General features: G+C 44.5%; 2 protein-coding genes across 5 annotated transcripts; one reads left to right on the top strand and one right to left on the bottom strand.

Moving 5' to 3' along the window:
* Positions 1-2,777: 2,777 nt before the first annotated feature.
* Positions 2,778-6,402, top strand: LOC119290727 (probable sugar phosphate/phosphate translocator At3g11320). Its single transcript, XM_037569363.1, has 4 exons — positions 2,778-3,410; positions 4,284-4,387; positions 4,615-4,843; positions 5,838-6,402. The coding sequence occupies exons 1-4, from the start codon at positions 2,925-2,927 to the stop codon at positions 5,985-5,987; spliced, it is 969 nt and encodes a 322-aa protein (XP_037425260.1). The 5' UTR covers positions 2,778-2,924; the 3' UTR covers positions 5,988-6,402.
* A 1,141-nt stretch (positions 6,403-7,543) lies between these two features.
* Positions 7,544-12,486, bottom strand: LOC119290726 (probable RNA-binding protein ARP1). 4 transcript variants are annotated; one of them, XM_037569359.1, is made up of 6 exons: positions 12,162-12,486; positions 11,877-12,084; positions 11,616-11,775; positions 8,586-8,625; positions 8,202-8,475; positions 7,544-7,909 (listed from the first exon to the last, which is right to left on the bottom strand). In XM_037569359.1, exons 1-6 carry the CDS (start codon positions 12,357-12,359, stop codon positions 7,884-7,886), a joined length of 906 nt encoding a protein of 301 aa, XP_037425256.1. In that variant the 5' UTR covers positions 12,360-12,486; the 3' UTR covers positions 7,544-7,883. The 4 variants fall into 4 exon arrangements, with proteins under 4 accessions (XP_037425256.1, XP_037425257.1, XP_037425258.1 ...); XM_037569360.1 differs by having other exon boundaries at positions 8,202-8,472; XM_037569361.1 differs by having other exon boundaries at positions 11,616-11,772; positions 12,162-12,485.
* Between the last annotated feature and the right edge of the window lie 11,147 nt (positions 12,487-23,633).

Raw genomic sequence — 23,633 nt, 5'->3', positions numbered from 1 at the left:
CATACATTTTTAGGGGTCATCTCCGGTAGGTAAACCGAATCAATGAGGGACACTACCTGCGTTATCCTGCAATTCTCACAAACGCATTAGTCCCTCAACCAACTTTGTCGTCAATAATCCAAAACCAACTAGGGGTTGCACTAGATGCACTTACAGTGGTGCAAGCCATACTCTGGGATCACGGATCCCCTGATCATGGAGGGTCTCTCCCTACGTGATGGTGTCCGTTTTGCTACTCTTCGAGGTTTCTCCCATGTGATAATGGAAGTAGACTGCTTGGAGTTGGTGACACTATGGAATTCTCGCCACAATTCTTGTTCTTTTGTGGCCTACTTATTAGATGGGATAGGAGAGCTTAGTACTTATTTTACATCTTTTGATATTCGCCATGTAAGTAGATCAGCTAATCCTGCGCATCTATGTGCGAAGCGTGCTTGTGCACTGGATGTAGCAGATAGCTGGATGGATGAAACCCCAAGCTTCTTGTTGACCAGCTTATTGGCTGACTCATCCAAGAATGCTTTTCGATGAATAAAGCTCTCCAATTAGCCTGCAAAAAAACATATGATACTAATCTATGATACTATGCACTATGGATGTAGTATCATACACTCTCCACTATGACCAGCCTTAAACATTCGTGCGGTGCATTTTTCTAAGCCAACTTTACATGAGAAATTAGCATGAACAAACCAACTTAGGAAGACAACTAGGCAGACTCTTGGGACTTCTATTTCTATATCGAAAAGAAAATCAATCTCTACTACTTCAAAAATAAGTGGTGTTCTTTTTTCTGTCAAGCAGAACTTTTCGTCAACCGGTTTCCCTTATACGACCATGTCCCTTTATCGATTTTTTCCATCCAGCCTTTTTTCCCACCCCGCCATATTTGACCGCACCTTCACTTATGATAATCAATCATCTTAATTTACTTATCTTCTGAACCATTTTTACCATAATTTACTTACGAAACTTCTCATCAAATTATAAGGTAAATTAGTTACATATTTTGGTAAGCATTTATTTACAGAATCACATTTAGTTACATAATATTTATACTGCGTAGCAACGCAGTGCATTGTTCTAGTTTGCTAAAAAGTTACTTATATTTCTCGTACTAAGGTGTGTGAAGAACTTGCTTTATATGTTTTTTCTCCTCTCTCCTCCACATCATGGATTTTTCCTTTGCGATGAACACCCTAAAAGAACAAATTAGGTGACAAGCACATTGTGTCATTGCTATTACAAAGTACAAACATTATAACATCATAAAGATTTGACAAGAACATCTTGAATAACAGGACACTACTAGAACAAGATTGATCAGTTTAGAGAAATTTATGGAAAATAAATCAAGTAAAATGAACAAATGTTACACTTATTACGTAAAGTAATGTTTTTTTGAAATTATGATAAATATGGACCACAAATGATTTTATCACTTTACCAAATTTCACACATGCACATTCCTATCCATATTCTGCATCTGTGGTTTTTAGTCACAATCTTGTTAGAAAAATCTTAGAGAAACAACTCTTTGCTAGTGTTATATGTCATCACCATATGGTCCGATGCTATTTTTTGGTAGTGCAACCCTTATCACAAACATTTGGTCATCTCGCACACATGTACACAACTTGTAGCATTGGCGGTGATATGTTATTGCACTTCGTTACATCATCTCCTACCTCTGTATGGGTTTGCGAATGGCATTTTTTCAAACCCGTAGGTAACGACAATTATGATTCCTTATGATTTATCTTCCAATATATTTTGTCGCGATCACAACTCATTTACATCTCATCGATCCATTATCAGCTATTTTTGCATAGTGTAAATGTCATTTGTTGTACTTTTTAGCTCAGAAGAACTTTCAAAAAGTTTCTTTTAACATGTATCATGAATTGAGGGAAGGGTTAAATGTGGGTTGGTATTTAAAATTACATGATACAATACTAAATTACGATCCTTTACTTTCTTGGACGTGCTAGAGCAACCCATATCGATATGTTTTGTAAATGACACGTTCCCAAACCCGTAGGTTGCGATGATTATGGCCCCTTGTGCCTTATCTTTCAATCTATTTTGTCGCGAAGAGTTGACGTGCCTTAAACTCAACTCAGCAACGGATCACAACTCATTTTACATCTCATTGATCCAATGTCAGCAATTTTGGGCATAGCGTCAATGCCATTTGTTTGCAACTGGCGTGTTACCAAACCCGCAAGTTGCGACAATGGTGACCCCTTATGCCTTATCTTTCAATCTATTTTGTTGCGGGGAGGTGACGTGCCTTAAACTCAACTCGGTGATGGATCACAACTCATTTCTCATATATTTTTTTGCGGGTGACGGATCACAGCTCATTTATGTCTCATCAATCCAATGTCAGTAATTTTGGGCATTGCGGCAATGTCTTTTGTTGCGGTTAGTAGCTAAAAAGCATGCGCATATATTTTTTTATCTGACTTGCCATGTATCGGAAAATTAAGAAATGATTAAACATGAATTGGTATTTTAAATGACCTTAATAGCACTCTAATTCTATGGCAAGTTATGATGACATGAAATTAGTATAATTCTTTTCCCCATTTAATACTGCAACATATCAGCAATATGCCTAATTAACAATCGCACAAGACTACACGAATAAATATGAATATGAGTAGTAATTATAAATACTAAACGAAACGAATTTAGATCGGGAAAGGAGAAAACCAGTCGCCCGCCCCCGTCCGTTCTCGCTGCATCCACCGACAGAGAGAGCCGTCTCCTCCCAATTCCCATAAACACAAGCTCACACGCCTCCGCTCCGTGCCCAAACCCACCACCAATTCAACCGCGACCCAACCCACCCCGTCATTCTCACCACCGGCGCCTCCCCCCTCCTCAGATCCACGCGCGCCCGCGCGCGACCAGCCGCGATGACGGCCAAGGGCGGCGCGTCGCCGGCGCCGGGCGGCGCGGGAGCTGCGGCCAACGGGCGCTTCTTCACGGTCGGGCTCGTCACCGCCTGGTACTCCTCCAACATCGGCGTGCTCCTGCTCAACAAGTACCTCCTCAGCAACTATGGCTTCAAGTACCCCATCTTCCTCACCATGTGCCACATGTCCGCCTGCGCGCTCTTCTCCTACGCCGCCATCGCCTGGCTCCGGATCGTGCCCATGCAGCTCGTGCGCTCCCGCGTCCAGCTCGCCAAGATCTCCGCCCTCAGCCTCGTCTTCTGCGGCTCCGTCGTCTCCGGCAACGTCTCGCTCCGCTACCTGCCCGTCTCCTTCAACCAGGCCGTCGGTGCCACCACCCCTTTCTTCACCGCCGTATTCGCCTACATCATGACCGTCAAGCGGGAGTCGTGGATCACGTACCTCACTCTCGTCCCCGTCGTCACCGGCGTCGTCATCGCCAGCGGCGTAAGTTATTACCTGCTCCCTCTCCGTCGCTCGTTTTCGGTAGATCTGTTGGTGTCGGGGTTGGATCTGAGGGGAATTCGGGTTTCGCTAGCTCGGGATTCCGGAGCAGCGAGACTGAGATCTAGCTGATGGGGAGAGGAGGATCTGTCACAATAGTGTCTAATTACTTGGACTTAAATGGTAGGTGACTCCCTCAAGTTGATTGAGCGTGCTGTCTGATACGTCCACAACTTTCTTAACTAGGGAGAACTTTAGGGATGATGAGTTGGGCTGGGCAATAGTTATGCCTCATGTCCAGGCATCCTATAATCTTTTAAAAGCCATTTAGTTGTCTGGAGAGAAATCCGGTTGACTAATTGTGTGCATGATTCATATGTCATTGGGGGGGATTGGTTTGGGTCCCTGAGGAAATATAATTGTTCTGCCATAAAACTCCACAGGGAAAATTTTAGTTTCCAAATTGACCTTTACAGGAAAACCCCATATTTATTTGTATCTCAACTTCATGGGTTTGTAAGTATTATAAGATTGGAGATGGAAAAAAGAAATTACTTATCGATGCTGATGATATATAGCTTGAATACTCTTGACAAGGAAGATTTTATATTTGTCCATTAGTCCTTATGATGTTAGTTGTGGCATTATTAAGTTGAGCCCCTTGCGATGGGTGCTGCCTTATGTAGCTGTCGTAATTCCCAGTGTAACATACTAGGTCAGCAAATTGTGGGATGATGGTAGCAGCACTACATTTAGTAGATTATGGCTTGCACGTATCTTCTGTAGTTAGTGAACTGTTTCTATTCTAGTCTATGAGAGAGCTGGATTTGCATGTTTTTCATTAACTAACTATTAGTGCGCAAACCAAATTTACAGGGCGAGCCTAGCTTTCATCTGTTTGGATTCATCATGTGCATTGGAGCCACTGCCGCAAGGGCGTTGAAGACCGTGTTGCAAGGAATTCTTCTGTCGTCTGAGGGGTAATCAGTTTATCTCATTTGTATAGATGACACATTATAAATGGATGCTCTATACTATTCATGAGCAAAATATATAGACAACAAATAGGAAGCTTCTAGGATTTGTCTTTTTTGGTATATACTGGGTGTTGTGTGTATACTTCTAGGCTTTGTGTATATAGTTATATTTTGGCTCTTCCTTCTAAAAAAGCTATATCATGACTCTTGACTATTCTGCCGTCTTGCAGGGAGAAGCTTAATTCTATGAACCTGCTCTTGTACATGGCTCCGATTGCTGTCATTCTCTTGCTTCCTGCTACCCTCTTTATGGAGGATAATGTTGTTGGCGTTACAATAGAACTGGCCAAAAAGGATTTCACCATTGTTTGGTTGCTGTTGTTCAACTCTTGCTTGTCATATTTTGTCAATCTGACCAATTTCTTGGTGACCAAACATACTAGCGCATTGACTCTGCAGGTACGTCATCCTTTCTCACTGTTAATTAAATTCATTCCGTGCATAAGTTACTGGAGCATAGCTTAGCAGGTTGCGCAAGAACTTGTTTTACATGTGGCCTTTCATGCCAAAATCTCTTCCATTAACCTGCCACCTTGTAGATTTGAATTTAAAATGTAGTAAAACGATCTGGAATTATTATTCGCGATCCTTTATATAATTCACATACGCAGCAGAGTATAGCTTTTAATTAATGTAATGTACCTTTTGAGGCAACACTGATAATAGGATCAAAATATTTGTTCTAAATATGGATGCAGATGGCTACTTATTTTTCAGCTGTGTCAACCCCAGTGAGTTGCTGAGCTTGCAAATATGCTAACTGCCACTATATCGTTTTACTAGAAATGTTTATCACAATTCATTTTTTGTTTGTATAATTCGTGTGGGGCACACAGCTTCAGGTTTTGTTGAACCATTTTGTTATGCGAGCTTGTTTCACTGTTAAGTGGAGTATACACGATTGTTTTTAAATGGTAATAATGATACAGTATGAATCCGCTGTGTTAATAGTATTGGCATGTGTCCCAAGTAAGCCCATAACTAAATGTAGCTTGCACGCGTGATACACCTAAAGCATTTTACGGATCTGTCTTCAAACTATGGGTGTTTTGGATGAGGGCTACTGACCCAAATACCAAAACTCTAGAAATATCCCTGGTACAAAATGTTTTGGAATTTACATTACCATTCTGGTGAACTGCTATTATTGTAGCTATGGAATTCATATTGGCTCTTTGATCATTAAAATGTTTAGTAAATATACGTATTTGTCTGCATCTGTTGAGTGAATATCTCAAAACTGTTCTATTTTGACCATAATGCATAGCACTTGGTGAACTATGTGTTGTGTTTTTGCTCACAAGGTTGTCTTAGTTCGTTCAACCAGTAGATAAGTCCTTGGTTTCAACAAATGAGTGGCTTGGCGATTTAATATATTCACGTTCCTTTCCAGGTCCTTGGAAATGCAAAAGGTGCTGTCGCAGTTGTCGTCTCAATTCTGATTTTCAAGAATCCTGTGTCTGTAACCGGAATGCTTGGTTACACCCTCACAGTTATAGGCGTCATTCTTTACAGTGAATCCAAAAAGCGGAGCAAACCCTAAGTTCCCCAGAAAACCGTACATATGGCCGTCCTTTCTCAGTCCGGTCGGTGCCCAGAGCTAATATATGACAGGGAACTACATCCGGGGCGATTGCAACAGATTCTGTGCTGTATGTAGCCGGATGACAAGGACAGAGAAGTCCAATAATACCTGTAGTTTTCCCTTGGATCGCAGAGGCACTTTGTTTTGCTAATGGAAATGATCAATAGAATACAATTTTTTGTGTTTAGAGAATTGTGAGCTGTGGCTCACACTGCCAGCATTGGTTGATACGCTTAGTTTTCGGAAATTGTTCTCTGTTATTCATCAGTTATTGTAAGTTCATGACTCCAGTTCTCTTCTTTTGAAGATTGCATGTACCAAACTTTGCCGAAGAACCTCCTAATATATTATGACACTGAATTTGTTGACACTATTCTTTCTTCAAATTAGTCACAGTTAACTGTTGGTGATTGTTTTGTTCTCTTATAGAGTACTTTACTCTGAGGGAGCTCATCAAATGATCGGCTAATTAATGTTCTTGCCTGTTGAAGCTTTGTAAGGGCAAACACTTAAGCCGGATGCTGTGTCTGCCTGGTGAGCAAATGTGTAATCTCTCTGATGTGGCCATTTCGGGAACGATTCCTTCAAGTGTTTTGAGACTTCTATTCTGGTGAATTATGACATGTGTATGAACTTTACCATGTATATGACTCAGGTATTCATCTCTTGATTTGTCTGTGGACAAATTTCAAGCTAAAACTTTCTCTGCAACACACTTCCATGCAGGGTTGTGCGAGAATATCGCGGTGCATGACAAATCGCACAACTGCAGGTAAGCAGAGCTCGGGCCGATATCAAGATTTTTCTCTTACACATTGCGTGCCTAAATACAGTTTGACTAGCCGATTCCAAAATCCTATTGCGTGCCTAAATACAGGAGAATAGTATGTTCAAACTATACGATACACTAATATATGCTCAAGTAATCTCATTCGATAATAGTGGAGTTGACCCGATTGAACGCTGCTACACACACGACACAGTCTGGACGATTTTGAAGCGATGCAGCACATCAAGCCGTTCATGTGCTGAGCAAAAGTGGATAGCACCGTTGAAACCTCCATCGTGTGGAGTTGGGCCGGCAACTGTCGTTCGCATGGTAGTTTTGGAGCCGATTTGTTGTGATACAAATCTGGTATCCTGTGTTTTTTTACGCGTGAGAGCGGGTAATATACGCTCAAGTTCTGTTTTCAAAGTGGAGGCACAACTTGAACAGCATATAGGCAGTTTAACAGTGTGATACTAAGAGGCTGTTTGGATTGTGACTTATCTTTGCCACATATTGTCACATTAATTTTTTGCCTTGCTTGAGTTGCTCAAATTGTTAGCCACACTTTGATTTGCCTAAGGGTTCACTTTTCATGAAAAAATTCTTATCTTAAGTATAGCTAAAACCAAACACCCATCTAACTTGATCAAATATGTCTAAGATGAGGTATGGCAAAATGTGGCTATAAACCAAACAACCTCTAAGTTCACCGACTCAGCGAGCTCAGACACACACCATTGCGAGCTCAAGAGAATGACCGAAGATTACGAGGATTTTATTCAGGTTCACTGCCCCTTGCAGCGATGGGACTACAGACAACTTGGTAAAAGGGTTTACCACTGAAAATACGTTGGTAAACGAGAGAGAGAGACGGAATGAATCTTTGTTACAGACTTTGCTGGGCCGTGCGCCCACCCCATGGGCGCACGGAGTTAGAGGGAATTGAACGAATTGAACGTGGACGAGCGCTGCTTCTTCTTCTTCTTCTTCTTCTTGTGCAGCAGCTTGTTATAATCAGACAGACAGATCTCGGGCGAGCACCTTTGGTTGGCCTCCTTTTAACTCCTCGCACCGTCACCGTGGCTTCAGCTGCACCCAGCCACCTGCTCCACTGCGCACACGTACGTATAGTGCAAAAAAAGATCAGATCTCGCCAGCTTTCGCGGCAAATATTAAGATGGCGCCCATACAATTACAAAGCTGTGTCGCACGTTGCTGGTTGCTAGCTGGGACGTGATGTTTCAGCAGTACTGCTACTGGTTTTCGTTCCTTTCACTCTTCCTAAATTAATCCTACCATAATATTACTCGACATTTTTTGACTCTAGTGTAATATCGTAAAACGTCTTACATTATGAGACGAAGGGAGTAACAATCTAGCTTTGAGATGACGAAGTTGGTTACCTTTGGAAGGCACCATGACTGTGGGCTTTGAGATGATGGCGGGCACGGTGGGCACGGCGGCGGAGACCGGCGGGAAGAAGTGCGCGGCCGGGACGCCCAGCCCCTGCGAGCCGTGGTAGTGGTAGTGGTAGTAGGGGTACACGGGCATCATGCCGTTGGGCGCGAGCATGCCTCCATGCGCCGCCGCCGGCGGGTACGAGAAGTGCCCCTGCGGCTGCATGTAGGACCCGCCCGCGCCAGGCGCCGCTGCCGCCGCCGCTTGGCCCAGCTTCTGCTGTCACGTCACGGAAGCAGCAAGGTGACACTCGTTAATTCTCGATCCACCATGAGTGACACTGCAGCAGCATAAGGTAGTAGTAACATTTATCCTGGTAGGTAACTTACCGCGTTGTAGCTCAGGTCAGTGACGTAGTTTGGGGAGTAGCTGAATGAATGAACACACAAAGCAGACAAATTAGTGGTCAGTTTAATAATTTTTGAGGCAAGAGCACTACAAACCCACAAACTTACAATGAATGTGATGGTTTAGTCCACAAACTTGTAAAAGGTGATCACCTTATCCATAAACTTGCAATGTATGTGAACATTTAGTCCAAAGCCAATCACAAGTTGACAAATGTTGCCACGCTGGCAGCGTTGTGGCACACCCGCTCGGCCCGGCATTTTTATGAAAACCCCCTCCACCTTTATAGAAATTATGAACGTTGTTGCGTTTGCGCCTACATGCCAGAGGGCGGTGCTAGCAATCTGGCTAGGATTGGCGACTGCCATACCTCAAATTCCACCAAAAAATATATTGGTATATATAGTGTGTGTGCATATTAATTACTCAACTTGGCGACAACAATAGAATATAACCACAACTTAGAGACATATAGTAGAAACGATCGATATATAGGCCATCTAGAAGACGACGGTGATGATCTACTGCGACTCAGCGGACGGCGTGGTGTTGGCGGCTGAGCTGTGATCGTATATATTGGTATATATTGGTATTGTACGTGTTGAGCAAGCTGAGTTGATTGCTGACTTGCTGATGGTCCTAATGGATCGGCAAGTTGTCTTGCAAGTTCAACTCCATGCACAAATCAACACACGTTCGCCGGTTTCAAATTCTGGAAATCCTTTCGCTGCATGGCCGAATGTGTGCAGCAGCAAACAGCAAGCAGGGAGCGGCAGTGGCCGGCACTGAATCGGGCCATACGAGGACGCGAGCGCGACTGAGCACAAAATAGCATAGAATAAGAAGATCAAGTAATGAATGAAAGCGTTCTAAAAATGTAAAGAATGAAAGTTAATTTAGGATTGAAATTGAACTTTGAATTTTGAAGCAAATTTTGTTGCCGTCTGCCAAAATAAGCTTAAATATTTTAGGTATCCCCTATTGACAAAACTAATCGATTGATTTTGAATTTTGATTGTGCTTGCTAAACACAAAGTATTTATATAACTAATATTTAGTGAGCTCTTGCGTAATTACATTATATGTACATGGTTTTCTCCTTGATAGTTATCCCCACACCTAAGAATTATTCCTGCCTCTGCCACTGGCAGTAATTAACACGGTTTCAGTACTGGTTTCAACAACAACATAGTCCAACACGTTTTTCTTTGTTGGTGTCCAATCCACATGATGATGTACTTCTGAGATTGAGTATCCAGAGAGCGCCTCAAATGGGTTTTACTGGCATTTGGTGACAGATCCTACTAAACAAGCACAAGATAATGACCATTTTCACATAAACGGTGGCAACCCACTTAACATTTACAGATGCGACCAATTAGTCGATGCTTATTTTTCTCGGGCAACGCATATTTGCATTTTTTTGGCGAGAATTGCATATTTGCATTACATCACGCTAGGATGTCGAGCGGGTGATGGACAGTGGTGGTGGTTCGTTGCATTCGGATGAAATGTTTCTAATGGTCATATTTAGTTTGTTCCTAGGGAAGGTTATACTTAGTTGTGTGTGTGTGTGTGACCAAACTTGCTGCATCTACACAAACAACTTGATTTTTTTGTTGAGCGGAACACAAAAAACTTGCTGGACAGGCGAGACGTCTATCTAGAAAGTTGGGCTCGCACAACACTGGCGTATGCTGGACCAGGCTTGGCGAGGGCGTGACTGTCTTGCTTGTAGCGAGACACAGTCTAGCCTCGCGTCAAGCAACGCCCAGAATGGGCCAGCAAATTAGGGACCGCAAGCATTGAGCATTTTTTGCTTTTTTTTCCACAGTTTTACTTTAATTTTACCTTTTCTTGTAATTCTAAATATATCTATTATAAAAATCAATTTACATACATAATTGAAAATGTTAGTCGTGCATTTAAAAATGTTAACATGTATAGAAAAATATTTCTAATGTATACAAAAAATGTACAATGTTTATGGAAAAAAGTAAACATCAAAACATATATATGAGAAAAAAATTAATCATGTATTAAAAAAAGGTCTGCATAAAAATATATTTCAGATGAATGAAAAGGGTACAATGTGTATACAAAAAAGTAGACATCAAAAGATATATATGAGCGTGTTGCATGTAATAAGTTTTTGTGGCAGCTACTTTAGGTTATGGCCAAGAGTAGTGAATCATCCTTGACGTGGAATTTTGCATTGGCTTTTCTAATAAAAATTTCGGGAGGGGGACCCTTTGATTAAAAAATATGGATATAAAAAAAATATACCGTGCGTGTGGTTTCCGTAAAGGTGGGGGGGTTTCTCGTAAAAACGCCAGGCTGAGCGGGTGTGCCACGACGTGGTCAGCGTGGCGCCATTTGTCAACTTGTGATTGGCTTTGGACTAAATGTTCACATACATTGCAAGTTTAGGGATGAGGTGATCACCTTTTGCAAGTTTGTGGACTAAACCATCACATTCATTACAAGTTTGTGGATCTATAGTGCTCTTGCCTCATAATTTTTTTGAGATGCGCTCAGTTTAATATTGATGCTGTAGAAACAGGACGAGGAAAGGCAGATCGGGTAATTAATTTTCTTTTCTTTTCGTTGTATGTAATCTTTTTTCCCCTGCTGCCGTGCAGACCGGCACGTGGGCACGTGAGGGCACGACGAGGCAGCTGGCCGAGGGGCGCGGTCCGGTCCAGGTCCAGCCTGTGCCCGTGTCCCTTGTCGCGTCGCGTGCTGCGAGCCACTGCCGCGCATGTGCCCACGCCACCAGGTCCCCGCGCCCCCTGACGGCCGGGGACCACGTCGCCTCGCCGGCCGCCTGCATGCGAGCGCGACACGCGCCGGTCACGCTCAGCCGCCGCCGCCGGACACGAATCCTCGTACTACTACGTAGCAGAGAACTCTCGCGAGGCGCCGGCCGTCGAAAAGAATTGCCGTCGCGAGGAGGAAGAAGAACATACGTGATGCAGGAGGTGCCGCTAGGGTGCGACGTGCGTACGTACCCGTAGTTGGCGGCGGCGGGGTAGAACGGGAGGACGCCGTGGTACTGCTGGTGAGCGCCGTGGCCGTAGTGCGCGGCCTGCGGCGGCGGCGGCGGCGTCGTGGAAGGGTGGTAGTACCACGGCACCGGCGACACGCCCCTGGACCCCACCGCGATGGCTGCTAGTTGATTAATTCCAGAGCCATGTGATCGCCCGTCAGTACGCACGTTGGCGGCAGTAACAACTGGCTTAGCGCGCGTGGATTTGGATTTGCGAGCGTACCTGGCGCGGGCTGGCGGTGAGGGGACGGGAGCGCTGGCATGTGATGCGGCGCCGGGGTGGTCGGCGGCGAGGGGCGGAGGAGGTGCGGCGGCTGGGGCCGCGGCTTGGCGCCGAGGGAGGCGAGGTTGCAGTTGGCGCGGCGGCCGTTGATGACCGGGGTGCCGTCCTCGCACGCCTTCTTGGCCGCCTCCGCCTCCTTGAACGTCACCTGTTGCATGCAAAACGCGTCAGAAGCTAGCATACCACGGCCATGCATGGCAATGGAGGGAAGCAGAGGGGACTGACGAAGCCGTAGCCCTTGGAGCGGCCGGTGAGCTTGTCGGAGATGATGACGGCCTCGAGGATGTCGCCGAAGCGCTCGAAGTGCTCGCGGAGGGTGTCCTTGTGCGTCTCCCACGCCAGCCCGCCCACGAACACCTTGGTCAGCGTGGTGTCCCCGAACGCCGCCGCCGGCTGCGCCTGTGGCTGCCCCAGCATCGTCATGGCCACCCAACTAATTAGCCTACGTGCCGACCTCGACGACGCAACGAGAGCAGGGCGCGCGGACGGAGCTGAATGGCGATGCACGACGGGGTGGCGACTGGTGAGGAGGCTACCCGGGCGGGGTTTTTATATAGACCGGAGTTTATAATTCCGAGGGTGGAGGGGGGGTGGGTGGATAACGGAAACAGGAGCGCTACTACTCGTCTGTCGGACTGGTCCAGTGCTCCTCTAGCCTGGCGCCTCTGCGCTCGGCCTCTGCGCTGCGCCATGGGGGGAGTCACCTCTTCTGCCGGTGTCCTGTCCAGTGTAACGAACAAAAATGGCCTGGCTGGCCGTGTAGATCCGGTGTTTTTATTGAGGGCGATGAAGGTTGTAGACACTGACAGGTAAGGGCCGATGGGACGCAGGATATTTTCCATTTACGTGGGAATGAACCGGCCCATTATTATTATCAATTAAAAATGGAAAAGAACTGATCTAGGTGAAAAATGCGCAGTCTCGTTTTTGGTATTCTCTGAGGATTCATTGACAGCAGATCCGTACTGTATGTACACTAGCTCGCAGTAGTAAAACGGATGGACGCCCGGGCCGGCCAGACTGGGAGGAGAAGGTGGAGACAGCTGGCTCCGCAGTTTGCCTTTTCCACACAACGTGCTTGCACTGTCCTCTACAGCGAGTTTGCTGGATGTATTACTCACTTTTTGATTTATTTAATCCATGAGCATGTATCGAACATATAAACGAAATATTTACGTGGACAGTAAGTACAGCTAGCATATGAACAGTTAAATAGGGGGTGAACAGATCATATACCCTTCGCTAGTTTAGGCTAGGATAAAACCGCGGTAGTTGCGGCTTCCTCCGCAGCCTTCTTAGCAGCGGTGCCGTCATCCATGGGGTCGGTCAAGGACGAAGACGAAGAGGGCAAACGTGCCAAGATGCTCCCTCAAAACCTTATCGCTTTTTTCCCAGTGTAGGATGGCAATCAGCGGGGTTCCGGAGGCCTTCTCTGGCCGTGTACGCGGTCAACTGGATGGATCAGTGGAAGTAACAACAGTGACTGGAGCAGTGGAGTGACGGCTAGGGTTGTGTGAAAGGAGGAACTGAATGTATCACCTAGGGTTGCCAAAAACTCTAATATATAGTCCGGCGGATTGGGAGTTGTACACATGGTCCAACGTCTCAGAGAGTGACACATCCATTAACGACTCGTAATTAATCTCAAACCGATTAATTATTCCCGACTGACAAAATAAAGCACAAGTATGACATAGATCTGAGCTCAGCTCGACTCGTTCATGAAACACGACATGTGCGTGGGCGAGGCAAGGCATGACGAACATCGGAGGAGGAGCGTGCATGTGCCACTCCCCTTCTCAAGCTCCAATAACATATGAAGAGAATCCGTTATAAACAGGTCTCAACTCTCCTCCACTAGCAGTATGGTACTAAATTTCCCACCATGTCATGACATCCCACATGAGCCTTAGGGAGGAATTATGGTTTATGTATGACCCAAGGCTCGTCTATAATTCAACAACCCCCCACCAGATCTCGAAGACATTATATTGTCCTATGTTCCAAAACGTTGTTTTGATATACCGATACTTTTCAGTGGAGGCCGGTTAAGGTTTAACATCCACCTAAAGCATAGGTTTGTACTTCTTCACAATTGAACAATGGACTATGCCTTAAATTATCAGTTTGACATTTAAAAGTTTCACCAATTGTCTTACCGGTACTAGGCTGCCGAAGGCTAACCCCGCGGGTGGAGTATATTAGTCACACTCCTAACCTATTTATCAGCTTCCTAGAGATTACCCTATCAAATAGACTATGATCAACAGTCGGGCTCATATAGGTGTGTTCTTCCAAAGATTGCTCTATAGGATGGCCTCTTGCTTCTACAAGCCTTAGAACACATTACACTTATAAAGGATGCCGGAGTATTTGTCTCGTGGCGCTCGTCAAAGGAGAAGAGATCCTTTGACCATCCATTTCACGGTAGCTTGCCGCGAGGGCCTCTCGGGGGCTCTTTGTGCCGTCTGATCTATCCAGACGATACGCGTCTGGGTGACCTGGTTGGGCGGTCCCTGACAGGAGGACCACGGGGCTCACGCTGAGCCAAAGTCATGGGGCGGCATCGGGAGCACCCGCGATGGCACTACGCACGCCAACACGCTCGCGTCAGGCTAGCCGGACCCCGCCTATTGGTGGCCTTTGGCCCCGAGCGGGTTAGACCGGTAGTGCTAGTTGGCGGGTCACACGCCCGCGATGCCCGTGCTGTGTGTTGCCTCACCCGCAATGGCTGAGCCGAACCTGCCTATCGACGGCCTTTGGCCTCGCGCGTGACGATTGAGCCGGATCCCGGTCTGTCGGCTGCCTTTGGCCCCTGGCTGGTTGGTCCGGCCTTGCCAACCGGGCCCGTGCTTGCGCTTGACTGGCGCGTGTCAGATGCTCCGAGAAAGATGTAGGATCGAAATATGTCTAGAGGGGGGGGGTGATTAGACTACTTGACCAAATAAAAACTTGTCATTTTCCCAATTTTAGTTGTGTCCAAGTTTTATCACTTCTACCAATTCAAGTAACACCCTACACATGCAAAGTCTAAGAGTTGTGCAGCAGAAAGTAAAGACATTGCATATGAACGTAAGTGAGGGATCGGAGAAATCAAACGCAATGACGACACGGTGATTTTTGGCATGGTTCTAATAGGTGGTGCTATGGTACATCCACGTTGATGAAGACTTCAACCCACTGAGGGTAACGGCTACGCGAATTCATAGAGGGCTCCACCCACGAAGGGTCCACGAACAAGCAACCTTGTCTATTCCACCATGGCTTACATCCACAAAGGACTAGCCTCACTCGGAGTAGATCTACACGAAGTAGGTGATCTCCTTGCCCTTACAAACTCCTTGGTTCAACTCTACATGATCTTGGAGGATCCCAAGTGACACCTAACCGATCTAGGAGACAACACTCTCCAGAAGGTAATAAATATTATTGTCGATCATGAACTCCTTACTCTTGTGCTTCAAAACATAGTCTTCTCAACACTCAATCACTCTCTCACAGATTTTCCTTGGGTAGGAGAAGTATTGGAGTGTGATATGTCTCCAACGTATCTATAATTTATGAAGTATTCATGCCATGTTTACAACAATTTTATATGGTTTTGGTATGATTTGAATGGAACTAACCCAGACTGATGTTGTTTTCAGCAGAACTACCGTGGTGTTATTTTTTGTGCAGAAATAAAAGTTCTCGGAATGGGATGAAAATTTATGGTGATTTTTTGTGGACCAAAATAGACCTCCAAAGCTTCGTGGGAGGACCAGAAGCCTCACGAGGAAGCAGCAAGCTCACACGACGTGCCCTCCCCCTCGGGGAGGGCCTACCAAGATTGTCGCTCCCTCGTCGGCCCCCTTGATGTGAGACCGACGCCAAAAATTCCTATAAATACCAAAAAACCCAGAAAGAAACCTAGAACTTCCGCTCCGTCGCCGCAAGCCTCTGTACTGAAGTGATCTCATCTGGAGGCCTTCTCTGGCACCCTGCCGGAGGGGGAAATCATCACCGGAGGCCATCTTCATCATCACGGCTGCCACCATGACGAGGAGGGAGTAGTTCACCCTCGGGGCTGAGGGTATGTACCAGTAGATATGTGTTTGATCTCTCTCTCTCTCTCTCTCTCTCGTGTTCTTGATTTGGTATGTTCTTGATGTACCACGAACTTTTTAAATATAGTTGAATCATATGGTGTTTCTCCCTCTCTATCTTGTTGTGATGAATTGAGTTTTTACCTTTGAGGTTTCACTATTATCGAATTGAATACTTTTATTGATTTGACAACACTTGATGTATGTCTTGCATATGAATACCCGTGGTGACAATGGGGTATTGTTGGGGAACGTAGTAATTTCAAAAAATTTCCTACGCACACGCAAGATCATGGTGATGCATAGCAATGAGAGGGAAGAGTGTTGTCCATGTACCCTCGTAGACCGTAAGCGGAAGCGTTATGACAACGCGGTTGATGTAGTCGTACGTATTCACGATCCGACCGATCCAAGCACCAAACGTACGGCACCTCCGAGTTCAGCACACGTTCAGCTCGATGACGATCTTCGGGCTCCGATCCAACAGAGCGTCGGGGATGAGTTCCGTCAGCACGACGGCGTGGTGACGATGATGATGTTCTACCGACGCAGGGCTTCGCCTAAGCACCGCAACGATATGACCGAGATGGAATATGGTGGAGGGGGGCACCGCACACGGCTAAGGAACGATCACGAAGATCAACTTGTGTGTCTTGGGGTGCCCCCTGCCCCCGTATATAAAGGAGCAAGGGGGAGGGGGGGGAGGGGAGGCCGGCCGGCCCTATGGGGTGCGCCAAGGAGGGGGGAGTCCTCCTCCTAGTGGGAGTAGGACTCCCCTTTCCTAGTCCCACTAGGAAGGAGGAAGGGGGAAGGAAAGAGAGGGAGAGGGAGAGGGAAAGAGGGGCCGCGCCCCCCTCCCCTAGTCCAATTCGGACTCCCCATGGGAGGGGGGGCACCTCCTCGGCTGCTGCCCTCTCTCTCCCCTCAGGCCCACTAAGGCCCAATACTTCCTCGGGGGGTTCCGGTAACCCCTCCGGCACTCCGGTTTTCTTCGAAATCACCCGGAACACTTCCGATGTCCGAATATAGTCGTACAATATATCAATCTTTATGTCTCGACCATTTCGAGACTCCTCGTCATGTACGTGATCACATCTGGGACTCCGAACAACCTTTGGTACATCAAAGCTTATAAACTCATAGTAAAACTGTCATCGTAACGTTAAGCGTGCGGACCCTACGGGTTCGAGAACTATGTAGACATGACCTAGAACTATTTCCGTTCAATAACCATAGCGGAACCTGGATGCTCATATTGGCTCCTACATATTCTACGAAGATCTTTATCGGTCAAACCGCATAACAACATACGTTGTTCCCTTTGCCATCGGTATGTTACCAGCAAGTATCTTTACTCGTTATGTAATGCATCATCCCGCAACTAACTGATTAGCTACATTGCTTGCAAGGCTTATAGTGATGTGCATTACCGAGAGGGCCCAGTGATACCTCTCCGACAATCGGAGTGACAAATCCTAATCTAGAAATACGTCAACTCAACATGTACCTTCGGAGACACCTGTAGAGCTCCTTTATAATCACCCAGTTACGTTGTGATGTTTGGTAGCACACAAAGTGTTCCTTCGGTAAACGGAAGTTGCATAATCTCATAGTCATAGGAACATGTATAAGTCATGAAGAAAGCAATAGCAACATACTAAACGATCAAGTGCTAAGCTAACGGAATGGGTCAAGTCAATCACATCATCCTCCTAATGATGTGATCCCGTTAATCAAATGACAACTCATGTCTATGGTTAGGAAACTTAACCATCTTTGATTAACGAGCTAGTCAAGTAGAGGCATACCAGTGACACTATGTTTGCCTATGTATTCACACATGTATTATGTTTCCGGTTAATACAATTCTAGCATGAATAATAAACATTTACCATGAAATAAGGAAATAAATAATAACTTTATTATTGCCTCTAGGGCATATTTCCTTCAGTCTCCCACTTGCACTAGAGTCAATAATCTAGTTCACATCACCATGTGATTTAACACCAATATTCACATCTGTATGTGATTCATACCCATAGTTCACATCGTCATGTGATCAACACCCAAAGGGTTTACTAGAGTCAATAATCTAGTTCACATCGCTATGTGATTAACACCCAAAGAGTACTAAGGTATGATCATGTTTTGCTCGTGAGAGAAGTTTAGTCAACGGGTTTGTCACATTCAGAGCCGTATGTATTTTGCAAATATTCTATGTCTACAATGCTCTGCATGGAGCTACTCTAGCTAATTGCTCCCACTTTCAATATGTATCCAGATTGAGACTTAGAGTCATCTGGATCGGTGTAAAAGCTTGCACCAATGTAACTCTTTACGACGGGCTCTTTTATCACCTCCATAATCGAGAAGTATTTCCTTAGTCCTTACTAAGGATATTCTTGACCGCTGTCCAGTGATCTATTATTAGATCAAAATTGTATTCCTTTTCCAAACACAGAGCAAGGTATACAATAGGTCTGGTTCACAGCATAGCATACTTTATAGAACCTATGACTGAGGCATAGGGAATGACTTTTCATTCTCTTTCTATTTTCTGCCATGGTCGGGTCTTGAGTCTTACTCAACTTCACACCTTGCAACACAGGCAAGAACTCCTTCTTTGACTGTTCCATTTTGAACTATTTCAAAAATTTTATCAAGGTATGTACTCATTGAAAAATCTTATCAAGCGTCTTGATCTATCTATATAGATCTTGATGGTCAATGTGTAGGCAGCTTCACCGAGGTCTTTCTTTGAAAAACTCCTTTCAAACACTCCTTTATGCTTTCCAGAAAATTCTACATCATTTCCAATTAATAATATGTCATTCACATATACTTATCAGAAAGGCTGTAGTGCTCCCACTCACTTTCTTGTAAATACAAGCCTTTTCAAAAGTCTGTATAAAACCATATGCTTTGATCAACTCATCAAAGCGTATATTCCAACTCCGAGATGCTTGCACCAGTCCATTGATGGATCGCTGAAGCTTGCACATTTTGTTAGCACCTTTAGGATTAACAAAATCTTCTGGTTGCATCATATACAACTCTTCTTTTAAAAAATCCATTAAGGAATGCAATTTTGACATCCATTTGCCAGATTTCATAAAATGTGGCAATTGCTAACATGATTCAGACAGACTTAAGCATCGATACGAGTGAGAAAATCTCATCGTATTCAACACCTTGAACTTGTTGAAAACCTTTCGCAACAAGTCGAGCTTAGTAGACAGTAACACTACTATCAGTGTCCGTCTTCCTCTTGAAGATCCATTTATTTAACATGGCTTGCCGATCATCGAGCAAGTTAATCAAAGTCCATACTTTGTTCTCATCATGGATCATATCTCAAATTTTATGGCCTCAAGCCATTTCGCGGAATCTGGGCTCATCATCGCTTCCTCATAGTTCGTAGGTTCATCATGGTCTAGTAACATGACTTCCAGAACATGATTACCACCACTCCGGTGCGGATCTTACTCTGGAAGACCTACGAGGTTTGGTAGAAACTTGATCTGAAGTTTCATGATCATCATCATTAACTTCCTCACTAATTGGTGTAGGAATCACTGGAACTAAGTTCTGTAATAAACTACTTTCCAACAAGGGAGTAGGTATAGTTACCTCATCAAGTTCTACTTTCCTCCCACTCACTTCTTTCGAGAGAAACTCCTTCTCTAGAAAGGATCCATTCTTAGCAACGAATATTTTGCCTTTGGATCTATGATTAGAAGTGTACCCAACAATCTCCTTTGGGTATCCTATGAAGACGCATTTCTCCGATTTGGGTTCGAGCTTATCAGGTTGAAACCTTTTTCACATAAGCATCGCAACTCCAAACTTTAAGAAACGACAGCTTAGGTTTACTGCTAAACCATAGTTCATACGGTGTCATCTGAACGGATTTAGATCGTGCCCTATTTAAAGTGAATGCAGCTATCTTTAATGCATAACCCCAAAATGATAGTGGTAAATCGGTAAGATACATCATAGATCGCACCATATCCAATAAAGTGCAGTTACGACGTTCGGACACACCATTATGCTGTGGTGTTCCATGTGGCATGAGCTGTGAAACTATTCCATATTGTTTAAAATGAAGGCCAAACTCGTAACTCAAATATTCTTCTCTATGATCAGATTGTAGAAACTTTTATTTTCTTGTTACGATGATTCTCCACTTCACTCTAAAATTCTTTGAACTTTTCAAATGTTTCAGACTTGTGCTTCATTAAGTAGATATACACATATCTGCTCAAATCATCTGTGAAGGTCAGAAAATAACGATACCTTACCATGAGCATCAACACTCATTGAACTCCATACATCGGTATGTATTATTTCCAACAAGTTAGTAGCTCGTTCCATTGTTCCGTAGAACAGAGTTTTAGTCATCTTGCCCAAAAGGCACGGTTTGCAAGCATCAACTGATTCATAACCAAGTGATTCCGAAAATCCATCTTTATGGAGTTTCTTCATGCGCTTTACATCGATATGACCCAAACGGCAGTGCCACAAATAAGTTGCACTATCATTATTAACTTTGCATCTTTTGGCATCAACATTATGAATATGTGTATCACTATGATCAAGATTCAATAAACCATCACCATTGGGTGTAAGACCATAGAAGGTTTTATTCATGTAAACAGAATAACAATTTATTCTCTATCTTAGATGAATAATCGTATCACAATAAACATGTTCTTATCATATTTATGCTTAACGCAAACACCAAATAACATTTATTTAGGTTTAACACAAATCTCGAAAATATAGGGAGTGTGTGATGATGATCATATCAATCTTGGAACTACTTCCAACACTCATCGTCACTTCCCCTTCAACTAGTCTCTGTTTATTCGGTAACTCCTGTTTCGAGTTACTAATCTTAGCAACCGAACAAGTATCAAATACGCAGGGGCTACTATAAACACTAGTAAGGCACACATCAATAACCTGTATATCAAATATACCCTTGTTCTCTTTGCGATCCTTCTTATCCACCAAATATTCAGGGCATTTCCGCTTCCAGTGATCATTTCCTTTGCAGTGTAAGCACTCAGTTTCAGGCTTTGGTCCAGCTTTGGTCTTCTTCACGGGAGTGACAACTTGCTTGTCATTCTACTTGAAGTTCCCTTTCTTTCCCTTTGCCCTTTTCTTGAAACTAGCAGTCTTGTCAATCATCAACACTTGATGCTCTTTCTTGATTTCTACCTTCGTCGATTTCAACATCACGAAGAGCTCGGGAATCGTTTTTGTCATCCCTTGCATACTATAGTTCATCACAAAGTTCTAGTAACTTAGTGATGGTGACTAGAGAATTCTGTCAATCACTATCTTATCTGGAAGATTAACTCCCACTTGATTCAAGTGATTGAAGTACCCAGACAATCTGAGCACATGCTCACTAGTTGAGCGATTCTCCTCCATCTTTTAGCTATAGAACTTGTTGGAGACTTTATATCTCTCAACTCGGGTATTTGCTTGAAATATTAGTTTCAATTCCTGGAACATCTCATATGGTCCATGACGTTCAAAAAACGTCTTTGAAGTCCCGATTCTAAGCCGTTAAGCATGGTGCACTAAACTATCAAGTAGTCATCATATTGAGCTAGCCAAACGTTCATAACGTCTGCATCTGCTCCTGCAATAGGTCTGTCACCTAGCGGTGCATTAAGGACATAATTCTTCTGTGCAGCAATGAGGATAAAACTCAGATCACGGATCCAATCCGCATCATTGCTACTAACATCTTTCAACACAATTTTCTCTAGGAACATATCAAAATAAACATATGAAATCAACGCAAGCTATTGATCTACAACATAATTTGCAAAATACTACCAGGACTAAGTTCATGATAAATTTAAGTTCAATTAATCATATTACTTAAGAACTCCCACTTAGACAGACATCTCTCTAGTCATCTAAGTGATCACGTGATCCAAATCAACTAAACCATGTCCGATCATCACGTGAGATGGAGTAGTTTTCAATGGTGAACATCACTATGTTGATCATATCTACTATATGATTCATGCTCGACCTTTCGGTCTCCGTGTTTCGAGGCCATATCTATATATGCTAGGCTCATCAAGTTTAACCTGAGTATTCCGCATGTGCAACTGTTTTGCACCCGTTGTATTTGAACGTAGAGCCTATCACACCCGATCATCACGTGGTGTCTCAGCACGAAGAACTTTCGCAACGGTGCATACTCAGGGAGAACACTTCTTGATAATTAGTGAGAGATCATCTTAAAATGCTACAGTCAATCAAAGCAAGATAAGATGCATAAAGGATAAACATCACATGCAATCAATATAAGTGATATGATATGACCATCATCATCTTGTGCTTGTGATCTCCATCTCTGAAGCACCGTCGTGATCACCATCGTCACCGGCACGACACCTTGATCTCCATCATAGCATCGTTGTCGTTATGCCATCTATTGCTTCTACGACTATCGCTACCGCTTAGTGATAAAGTAAAGCAATTACAGGGCGTTTGCATTTCATACAATAAAGCGACAACCATATGGCTCCTGCCAGTTGCCGATAACTTCGGTTACAAAACATGATCATCTCATACAATAAAATATAGCATCATGTCTTGACCATATCACATCACAACATGCCCTGTAAAAACAAGTTAGACGTCCTCTACTTTGTTGTTGCAAATTTTACGTGGCTGCTACGGGCTGAGCAAGAACCGTTCTTACCTACGCATCAAAACCACAATGATAGTTCGTCAAGTTAGTGCTGTTTTAACCTTCACAAGGACCGGGCGTAGCCACACTCGGTTCAACTAAAGTTGGAGAAACAGACACCCGCTAGTCACCTGTGTGCAAAGCACGGCGGTAAAACCAGTCTCGCGTAAGCATACGCGTAATGTCGGTCCGGGCCGCTTCATCCAACAATACCGCTGAACCAAAGTATGACATGCTGATAAGCAGTATGACTTGTATCGCACACAACTCACTTGTGTTCTACTCATGCATATAACATCTACGCATAAAACCTGGCTCTGATACCACTGTTGGGGAACGTAGTAATTTCAAAAAATTTCCTACGCACACGCAAGATCATGGTGATGCATAGCAATGAGAGGGGAGAGTGTTGTCCACGTACCCTCGTAGACCGTAAGCGGAAGCGTTATGACAACGCGGTTGATGTAGTTGTACGTCTTCATGATCCGACCGATCCAAGCATCGAACGTACGACACCTCCGAGTTCAGCACACGTTCAGCTCGATGACGATCTCCGGGCTCCGATCCAGCAGAGCGTCGGGGATGAGTTCCGTCAGCACATTGGCGTAGTGATGATGATGATGTTCTACCGACGCAGGGCTTCGCCTAAGCACCGCAACGATATGACCGAGATGGAATATGGTGGAGGGGGGCACCGCACACGGCTAAGGAACGATCACGAAGATCAACTTGTGTGTCTTGGGGTGCCCCCCTGCCCCTGTATATAAAGGAGCAAGGGGGGAGGCTGGCCGGCCCTAGGGGGCGCGCCAAGGAGGGGGGAGTCCTCCTCCTAGTGGGAGTAGGACTCCCCTTTCCTAGTCCCACTAGGAAGGAGGAAGGGGGAAGGAAAGA

This window comes from Triticum dicoccoides, chromosome 4B (assembly GCF_002162155.2).
Source record: "Triticum dicoccoides isolate Atlit2015 ecotype Zavitan chromosome 4B, WEW_v2.0, whole genome shotgun sequence".
Lineage (NCBI taxonomy): Eukaryota > Viridiplantae > Streptophyta > Magnoliopsida > Poales > Poaceae > Triticum > Triticum dicoccoides.
Note: the sequence above shows the minus strand (reverse complement) of the source record. Positions and strands in the feature narration are given on the sequence as shown.